Consider the following 10,764-nt stretch of genomic DNA (forward strand, 5'->3'; position numbering starts at 1 on the left):
AACAAATGCTTTTATTGCAAAAATATTCTCTTAATCCATCCAAGAGAGTCTGCTTACAACCAATTACGACTCAATATTGACTAATTTAGAAGATAAGTTCTTTTTAAGTGAGTGTAACAAAAAGATGTGAGTTTGTGGGAGGAGATAAAAGAATAATGGAAGTGAGACATTGAAGATGTTGTTTTTGTTTTCTTTGATACTTACAATGTATTTATGATTTTGGTAAATTAGTTAATACTGGTATCTTTTAATGAAATTCACTGTTAGCTTATAGAAAATTAATGTCATATCATGTCAGATATACTTTTTATTATTTGTTCCTTTGTTGTTTGTTGTTGATGAAGAATATCTTTCTGGTTGGATATGAGACACTTTTATTGGTTTCTTCTTATGTTGTACTTTATGCAAAATATCTAATGCTACATTCTATATACTTCTATTTTTGTTCTTTTCTTTTGAGACTCAACACACATTTTATATATATATATATATATATATATATATATATATATATATATATATATATTTTAAAATAAATAAATATTTGATTTTCTTTATCATAGCTGTTTCGGTCCTAATAAACATGTTTCTTCAACCTCGATCAGGCAAAGGATAAAATGATCGCTAGGTGGTAACTGATTTACCCAAAAAAATATTTAAAAACTCAATATTATGTGATTATTGACGCAATTTTAACAATTTAACTTTTTTTTAATAATAATGATTCCTACTTATATTCATTTTTATTTATTTAGTTCCTATTTTTTTTATATTAATGTTATGATTAAAAGGTGATTCCCAAATTATCAAACACAATACGAATCAGTAGAAGATTGATGATTAACCGACTTAGAGAAAACACGAATATAATTCAGAAAAATAATTATTTTGAGATTTTCTGTTTTTAATATGTAAGAATGCACAGAGTTGGTTTAATAAACTATTCGGTGCATGTTAGGTGCATAAACAATGAAAAAGTACACTAGAAACGTTATAGAATACGAATTGATTTTGTTAACTTTACAAAAGCTTTTTTATTATATTTTAGATTAAATTTTTAAGTTTTGAGCATCAATCGTTTAAGTGGTGACAAGTATATATAAAAGTTTTATTATTATTTAAGCAAAGACGTTATGGTTTGAGATTTGGGCAAAGAAATGTTAAGATTATTCTTTTTTTTTTAAAGCCATGGAAAGCAATAAAAGTCAATAACTTTGGTAATTCTTGTTGTTCGAACATCATTTTGTAACGTTCAAGCGAAGAAAATCAATAATTTCATGTTGAGACCTTAGACAATTTAATCCATAAAAGTATTATAGACAGTTTAATACTGACATATCACCTATGAGTTTTGATGATAGTAAACACTCTTGAAGATGGTTGGTGCCCCTTAAAGATATGTGTTTGATTAAGCCATTTGTGTAAATTTCATTTGTATTTATATTTGTTTTAAGAATGTCTTAGATATAGTTTAGAGGTTATTTAGGGTAAGTTTTTTGCTAGGTAACTCACCTCTTAACCTCCGACCATGTGATAAGAGTAAGCACAAATTTTCTGAAACTGTTTTTCACATGTTTTGCAAAAACATCCTTACGGCATAAAAAATAAATCTGTTCTTTTCTAAATGAATAGATTCTTTTTTAATCTGATGCATTGATTAAGTCCTTTTGAAAATCTGGTTTTATGCATCATGTATTTTGACTAAGTCTTCATTCCATCAAAACGACTGTGTTTTACATGTTAAGAATTGTCTGTTATCGTTTTGAAAAATAAATCTGTTCATCTGTAAATAAATAGAATCTTTTTAGTCTGGTGCTATGTTTACCTTAAAAGTTTTTTCGTTTTATCCTTGCACCAGAGTGTTTGACTAAGTCTCCTTCACATAACAGATTCTCTAACTGCTTTTGAAAATAAATTTGTTCTTTTTATAACAGCTTTAACTGTTTTTTGAAAATATGTTATAAGTTGTTTTTCTATAAAAAGAAAGGATTTACAGAGAATTAGCATGTGTTCTTGAAAGATTTTACAAATCAAAAGTGTGCTTGTTCTTGGTTGGCTCTAAGGCTTGGTTAGAGGTGTTGCTACTGGTCTAAGTGTGTTTGGTACGTTTTGTTTAGTGGATTTCACCTGGATTAAACTAGATGTAGCTCATTTGAGTGAATCAATATAATTGTTGTGTGTTCATTTCTCTTCATCCCGACACTCGAATTCTTGCTTATCTGTCAATCTGTTTAAAATTGAATCTGTTCAATCAAAAATAAATCTGTTCTTTCTGGGCCTGGTAATTACAACTGAAATGGTTTGATTGTGATAGGTTACCCAATTGGTTGACAAGCTAATAATTGAACCTTTATCACTTGCTTAAAAATTTGAAGTTTCTCTTTAAAATCAGTGTGTGGCTTGCAAATTAATCTGCATAACCTCAAGAATAACTTGGCTGATATAAACGTTTTTAAACATAAACAGTGTTAAAATAAATTTGTTCATTGCCAAATAAATCGATTTATTTTCTGTGTACTGCGCGAAACTTTTAAAAGGTCAATTCATCCCCTCTTGAACTTTGACACTATTGAACCAACAAACACTATGTGATTTATTTGTTTAATAAGTATTTATTATTTGAGCATTCTAATGTGTGTTTTGTGCTAGCCGAACAATCATTAGACCATTCAATGATACACCAGGTTGATGATACATTGTCTAATATTTCTTATATATTCATACTATGAATTAAAACATGCAGAGTTTACTTATTATGAATGGTGCATGGAACTATTGGTTTGCATCAAATATATTAAATAGAAGTGTCTTATTTGAATTGGTCTATAAGTAGAGTAAGGGGTTGTTTTGTACTAGTAGTTCCTACATTAGAACAAAGAGGATTTATGGACGATTAGGGTCTAAAGCGGGACCGATTTTGTTGGAGGGTCTGCTAATGATAAGAGTATTGTGACAAATGGGTACTTGTGTATGTTTGAGTATGTTGGTGTATTCATATTGATTTAACTAATGGAGTTTTTTAAAGATCTATCCTGTTTGATGGGGTTTTGATGGTTCTTTAGATTTTGTGAAATTTGATGTGTATTATCTATTTGACTTCTGTTAAGGGTGGTATATGTTGATAGTTTTGTTTTTGGATTAAGGGCTTTATGTGTTTATTTGTTGGTCTTTTAGAGACATAACATGAGGTATTTAGTGTGGAGTTTGAGATAGATAAGGGTGTGAGATTTGACCTCTTTTTATTTTTCTTATTTTGTATAAGAGTTGAGTCACCCATTAAATGATCCATATTTATTTATTATTTCTTCATAAAAAAATTACTACGAATTAAAACCGTAATCAAAATATAATGATAAAATAATTTCTATGCTAATATTATATGACGCTATGTGTTATTTTCATTAACTTACCCTTTCATGTTGTGTACTTATTGGATGTTACCGCTATAATCGTATTTAGAATGCAAAAAAAAATTATTCTATAACTTACACGATAAATAAGCAGGCTTCTAAAAAATAATAATATAAGATTTTTTTATATTATAATATATTTTCACTATAGGAAAACATCAAATTAGTTTTCAAATCATAAGGTTGGCGAAAATAGTTGGCTTGACTCTAAAGAAAAAAAGGTTAATTTTTTTTGAAGTTAAAAAGTATTATATATATGTAAAACATAAATATTGATTAATTTGACGTTAGTTATTTAATAAATAAAAATATGTGTTAGTGTTGAATTAACATCGACATTAATAAAGTTCACTTCCTCTTGAACACTAATATAGTTAGCTTATTCGACTCAATGTGGCAGCTAACTATTTTTAATTTTGTTTAATGAGAACAAATATAATTTTGTTTAATGAGAACAAATATTTGTGTTAGTATCAAATCTATGTACACATATATGTTATGAATTTGTATATTTTTGTGAGAACAAATAAAAATTAATTGGAATTTTTTTTTAATTCAAAAACTCAAACTTAAAAGTGATAAATGTTTTCGATTACAATTTTTCTCACTCATTTTTTTATATAAACTCTTCACAATCATCTCTTTCACTATTTTTTTTTCACATATTCATCTCCATCATCTATCATATTTTTTACTTTTTTTGTTTGTTTTAGTTTTGTTGAAAATAGAAGTATTTTAGGAGAAACTCTTTTTTTTCATTTAGCTTCAGCCACATACAGACATACATTAAATTCATATTTAAATAACTTTTATGTTAAATTAAATACTTAATATATATTCAACAGTATTCACTATATATATATATATATATATATATATATAATTACTAATATGTTTTAAGCTAGATGTAATAATTGTCTGTAACCTTTCACACATTTTAAAATAATTTACGTTAATAGTGAGATATATGTGTTTAGATTATCTATATCTCGAATTCAAATTTATTTATAACAGTCATAATTAAAAAAAACTGTATTAAAACTAACTATCTAGATTTTCTAGCAAAAACTAATCAGTAGTAAACTAATGAATTTTAGCATATAGTAATATAATAAAAAGTGGTATATATTCTTAAATTACATTTATATTTTTTTTCACTATTATAATGATTTTTTTATTAGAAATTATAAATATAATCACTAAAAAAAATCATAAAATAAAAACCGATCAAAATAATTAGTTACAATAGTAACTAAATTAGAGACCATTCTAGAAACTAAAAATAAAATTGGTTTTTAAATTAGTTTATATTATTGTAAAATAGTTTCTAAATTGGTATCTAATTAACAACAAAAAATTTTGCTACCAAATTTAGAAACTAAATAATTGGTAATTTAACAAAAATAGAAACTAATTCATAAACTAATTTTTTTTTTTAGTTTTTAAAATGTTCTCTAATTTAGTTACTATTGCAACTAATTATTTTGGTTTCTAAAAATTGGTTTTTATTTCATGATTTTAAATGTTTATAAAATTTAAGAGATATGGGTTAAAAAAATTAGAAAAATTTAATATTTTAAAATAAAAAATTATGTAAAAATTGAGTAATTTGAAAAAATTTCAAGAATACGACGTAATTTACTCTAGGAAAATTAGACATATTCAGACTCCTTTTCTCAAGGTTAAGCCTGAAATCATATTTAAGTTATTTTTTTTTCTTTTAAGTTTTTAAACAAACGACTACTTACCCTTGAATAGAATAATAGACTTAACAGGTCCAAGATTCAGATAATATATATATATATATATATATATATATATATATATATAATATCAAAATTTAAAAAAAAAAGAGATTATCACAATATTATTGATTATGTTTTTTCCCTTTTTTAAATGTCTGGTTTTACTTTTATTTTAACTGAACACAAAACCCACCATTTTAAGGAAATACAAGACTAAAAAGCTACTATTTTCTTTTACGTTGTGTAAGATCTAAAACTAATTTCAGAAAACACTTTTACAGAGTAGGGTATTTGTCTTTTAGTCTTTATTTATATTATTTTCACAACAGTTATAAACTCTTAATTAAGTTAATTTTGAGATATTTTTAGATTTTTTCATGAGTTTGGTTTAGTCCCTCTTTCTTTGATATTTTTCATCTTTACTTTATAGTATCTTTCATATAATGGTACTGAATTTATGGTGTCTTTCATATAATGGTACTGAATCTATGGTATCTTTCATATAAAGGTCCCTGATTACTGAACTTTGGGTATCTATCATGTTTGATAGTAATATCAAATATGACTTTTATAAAAAAGAAGCATCTTTCCAAAGTTGAGATATATTTTACCTTGAGATGATTCTACAATGCTCCAAATAGATTAACATTACTTAGAAGGAGTAACAAGTAGTGTAGAATAGTCCAAGAAGAGGGTACATATCCTACCACAGGCCCCTACAACATTAACATCTATCACCTCTTTTCCTAAGGGTCGAGTCTTATTCATAGGGTTACTCTAGATATGTTCACTCTTCTGCAACATTCCATATCAATGTGTCTTTTGCATGTGCCCCAAACACCCCGTCTTCATTCGTTGGATTCTCATAAATAACTCACAATGCCTTTCACAAAACGATCAAACCATCCCTCATGCACATGTAGGAGCAACTTCATGCTTGCATTTCAATATTTCAGGATGCATGTACTAATCAAACTAACTGGTTTATCACATTTCTTCCTCAACTTATAACCTTCATCAGATTTCTATGTTACCACTTTACCACTTCACTTCATGCATGTACAAACCAGACTAGGAATTCTGATAAGGTTTTAAACTTGTTGGTTGATAAATTACATGAGGTAAACTTTGACAAGTTAGAGATATGGACAGAAGAGAGAAAAGTACAGTTGCTTTATGGCTTGATTAGGACAAATTGGTGGTGGGGAAAAGAATTGGTTGTTCTTTGTGCTTGTTCTATGTGTTTGTATAATTGGTGCACAACAGCATCCACTTATACTTGCAACTTCAAAATTTTGGGCATGTGATTCGCCCTCTGAACTATGTACGCGTATTTTAATGTTTAGTCAAAATCAAGTGAAAGGAAGAAATGCACGCCTAGTGAGGATTAATGTCTGTCTGTAAAGCTGTACACTGGGTTTTGTTTTTTATATCACTTATAGAATACAGATTTTGAACTACCCAAATCACCTATATATACATACGATCATGAGCTTTAAGAATACATATATATATATATATATATATATATATATATATATGCAAGCCTAGCTTAGGGTGGGACCATTACATTGCAGAATGAAAATCAGAATAATTATTATTATTAGTGCTCCTTTTAAAATTATGGATATGATCATAATCATTTTCTGTTACTGTTGTACTTTGGTAATTGCAACAAGGATACATAATTGCACTAGCTAGTTGTGCTTTGATCTTCAGTCAACCATGCTGCTTTGCTGGGAATTCACTATTACTAATCATGACTGTTCTCAATAAAGTATATATATAGTGGCCAAACAACAACTTTCAGGTACCATATGTGACATGATTTCCACATTTTTAAAATAAGGCTATTCCATTTGTGTTTAAGCTTATCTCCCCATCAAAGGGTTGTTTCTGATTGTAATCTTTGCTCTTTTGGTTGGTTACAAGGTCAGTTTTCATTGACATTTTAAGATGGACACTTTTACTTTTTCAACTTCATAGAGAAGACTGCAAAATATATTACAAAGGAAGGGTGGGAGAATAAAATATGTCGTTCATCACTTTTAATTATACAGTACTATAGTCTATCTGTTTGTTATCTGTTGAACACTGAAAGAATAATGGCACATAATCTTAAGCAGTCATTGGGAATCTATCTTGGGAAAAAGGGTCAGTTTCAGAACAAGAGGACTTACTTTTTACAGTGAATTATAGAACAAACAAAAAATATGGTCAATTAACAGCAAATAATTGAGTTTTATAAGTAAAGGTTTTCTTTTTGTATGTTGAAGTCCCAAATCCACAAAATTCACCATAGAGCACACATGTCAATCATAAGTTTGGACCAACTTCTAAAATAGGATTATAAAAATATATACACTTCCACCTCCACCTCCACCTCATTTATACCTTGTTTTCTTCAAATCCCTTACTTTCTTTTTTATTATATTGCCTATTACATTTCTATCTCTCTTTTTCTACCATCCAAATCCATCTCACAACAAAGATGAGGATGAGGTAGATGATTCATGGATACCAAATACGTGTTACAGGTATGAGAGTATGCAGGTAATTCACGTATAGTTTATCACTTTTAACATTATAATTACAGAACATTATCTTAAAAAGAACCTGAAATGCGATCCAGTAAATTCTGTACCATCAGTATTTTCTTTTGTAAAAATGAGAAGACTCTTGCAAATGCCTATTGGAGAAATTTTGTCATGGTGGATTCTTGCTCGTTAGTGATAAGCATAGTTCTTTTGAGAAAAATTGAAAGTTACTTTTGGCCAAAGGAATTACTCCTCTGAGATAAACAATAATAGTATAGTATTAATAATAATTATAATAATAGTGAAGCTGCTAAGTGTTCACTTCTACTACACCTGGGTAAAGTATATGCAACAAGTACAAGAATAAGAGAGAGAGGTGTAGAATATTATTTTATTTTTTAACAATTTAATGCTGGAAAACCCACTCTATTAATTCAAACAGTAAACTCCACCAAAATGCAACAGCATTTCAAAATGAAAATGCCTATTTCTTCTCTTACAAGGTTTTCTCAACACTCTTGGGGTGGCTATTATAGCTATTCTTTAACTCCCACCAAGTGCATTTTTGTAGCGAATTGAGAACAAATCCGGCTATCATCTGAACCATTCTTTGAACTACAGTGCTGCTGAGACTGTTTGCAATGAGCAATGGCTCCCTCAATTGAACCTTCCAACTCATAATTTGCGCTGATGCTTCTCTTGAAAAGTTGCAAATCATAGTACCCAGCTGAGCTGAGAGAAAAAGATGAAGATGAAGAAGAGGACCCGGATGAAGATGTGGACAAAGATGAAGCCTTGGTGGCACAATGTCGATGACCAACCCCAGAGAAAGATCTCCTGTGGTCACAGAAATCATCTTCAACTTCAAGCATCTCTCTTTTAAGGGTCTTCATCACAGCACAAGTTACTTGGTGCTGCTTGTTATCATAAAAACTCTCAAATGGGCTTCTCCTAGCAACCTTCATGTACTTGTTCTGACACTCTTTGCACTTGAACGGTGTTTTCTCTGCTCCCATGTTGCTTGCAGCACTGGCACAGAACTTGTCTGAGCAACCAGATTTGTTGAACAAAGTTTTGAGATAAGCTCTTGAGGCCTTGAGTCTCTTACCAAGCAAGAACTGCTTCATCTGCATCAGTTTCTTGGGCCAAGACTTCTTGGGAAGATCATCAATGAGGTTGTTCATGTCAGAAAACAACCCAAGTGGATATTCAGTTGGGATCACATCACTGCCAACTAAGTGTGATTCCGAAGGTGAGATATTGGATTCAGTGAAGGGAAAAGTTCTGTGTTCCAACGATGAGGCTGTTTTCACATACTCAAAGTTGGCATTGGAGTTTTCTATGAGCTTTTGAACCATTTGCAAACGAGGGGGAAGGTGAAGAGGAAGGAGTTTTCCCTTGTAGAAGAGGTCATCTGCAGGAGAAGTTGACGACTCTTTCTCACTCATCTGGAATTCAAACTCTCTATTGGATGGTGGAGAACTAAGGGAGTATGAGAAGAAGTTGGGGGAGGAACACAGTTCCATGTCAATGTAGTCATCATCTACATGAACCAAAGTAACTTGTTTTGTGGCCATTTCATGTGACTCTCTTGTGATGATGGTTTTCTCTATTGGTGTCTGTCAGAGTATGGAGATAGATGCCTATGGGAAATTGAGCTTCCTCAAGGAAAGAGGGCAGGGTATTCTATAAAAAGTGCTGATGTTGCTAAAATACAAAACATATTTTATTCATTTATTTATTGCGTTTATTAAGATTTTAATCTTATCACCTTTGTCTTCACTTTACTCTTCTACCGTGTCAAATAAATACATCTACGTTAATACAAAAAACTCTGTGCTTTAACTTATGTATGCACGCTACTTTTCAAGCATGAAATAAACCCATTATTTTATCTTGCCTTACTATTATTTATTTATTATTCCACCCTTTTTGTTTATCCAAGTGTATAAAAAAATATTGGCTCCCAGAACATGCATAACTGTGAATCATCCAGAATATTCGAAAAAGCTTAAAGGGGATTCAAAATTTGTGGTCCTATGTTATGCAGAGATATTGTTAGTCAGTGAGTGAGTAGTCATGGGTGAGGGGTTTCATTTTTATATTTTTTTTTTCTTCAAGTTTAATAGTTGTGTTTTTCCAATAAATTCTATAAATCATTAATAAATATGACTTGAAAGTAAATTCTATAAAAACCAATTAATTTTCCATGCATAACCATTTTGTATTAGATGTCTTTGATCAGTGCATAAACTATTTCCTCATTATTTTTTTTAATCTCTTTTTTCTCCCGTTATGTATATAACTCAAGGCACTGGGAATGCACTGTAGAAAGAGATGCTGCTATCTGCACCAATATCTGTCAAAGTAGTAATAAAAGAGAGCAATGATGAACCTTGAAAGTACCCTGGTTGCTTTCATTATTCTTTTTCTTTCCCCTTTTCTGCCATTTCTCCTTTGTGCACAAGTTCAATCTATGATCTAATTCTTACCCTTCCCATGATAGATTTGGTTTATTGAGTACCAACAGTAACTTTTACAATGGATAGCTAAGGCAAGTTCTACTTAAGCTGCACATGAGCATTGAAGTCCAGTCCCTATGAATAATTCGTAATTAGTGGTTAACATAATTGGGCCATGCCATGTGTTAGATGAACACTTTCATTCTTCTATTGTCCTGTTCCATATGAGTTTGATACGTCAAAGTACAAGAAGAGAATCTGCAACTCAAAGGAAGATGTTGACACTGACCTTGTTTTTATTGAAAGTTTCAATGTAACACACTAAACCTTCCAATTCGTTCCATGACAAAGAAAGTATGAATGGGATGATTTATATACTAGATTGATATCTAGTGAGGAAGCAGGTACATAGGGAGGTCTCAATGAAATGAATCTAGTATCTACATCCCTGTCTAGCCCACTGATCCTTATCTTCTTATACATGATTAAGGGTACTTGGCCAGCACAATACGTGTATGAGAGAGGCCTTAATGCATAATTGTTCAGTAAGACACTAAAAAATGATTGAACTTTGTAATGGTTAAGTTAAATGGTGACTTGAAAGGTAAAT

General features: G+C 30.0%; 1 protein-coding gene across 1 annotated transcript; it reads right to left on the bottom strand.

Moving 5' to 3' along the window:
- Nucleotides 1–8,069: 8,069 nt before the first annotated feature.
- Nucleotides 8,070–9,353, bottom strand: LOC137829631 (putative membrane-associated kinase regulator 4). Its single transcript, XM_068636480.2, has one exon. The coding sequence runs from the start codon at nucleotides 9,267–9,269 to the stop codon at nucleotides 8,229–8,231; it is 1,041 nt and encodes a 346-aa protein (XP_068492581.1). The 5' UTR covers nucleotides 9,270–9,353; the 3' UTR covers nucleotides 8,070–8,228.
- Between the last annotated feature and the right edge of the window lie 1,411 nt (nucleotides 9,354–10,764).

Source organism: Phaseolus vulgaris, chromosome 7 (assembly GCF_051622355.1).
Source record: "Phaseolus vulgaris cultivar YP4 chromosome 7, ASM5162235v1, whole genome shotgun sequence".
In the NCBI taxonomy this organism is placed as follows: Eukaryota; Viridiplantae; Streptophyta; class Magnoliopsida; order Fabales; family Fabaceae; genus Phaseolus; species Phaseolus vulgaris.

What these genes read in the sequence shown, in the direction of transcription:
- LOC137829631 (XM_068636480.2), bottom strand. Translation starts at nt 9,269, where the DNA reads ATGGCCACAAAACAAGTTACTTTGGTTCATGTAGATGATGACTACATT.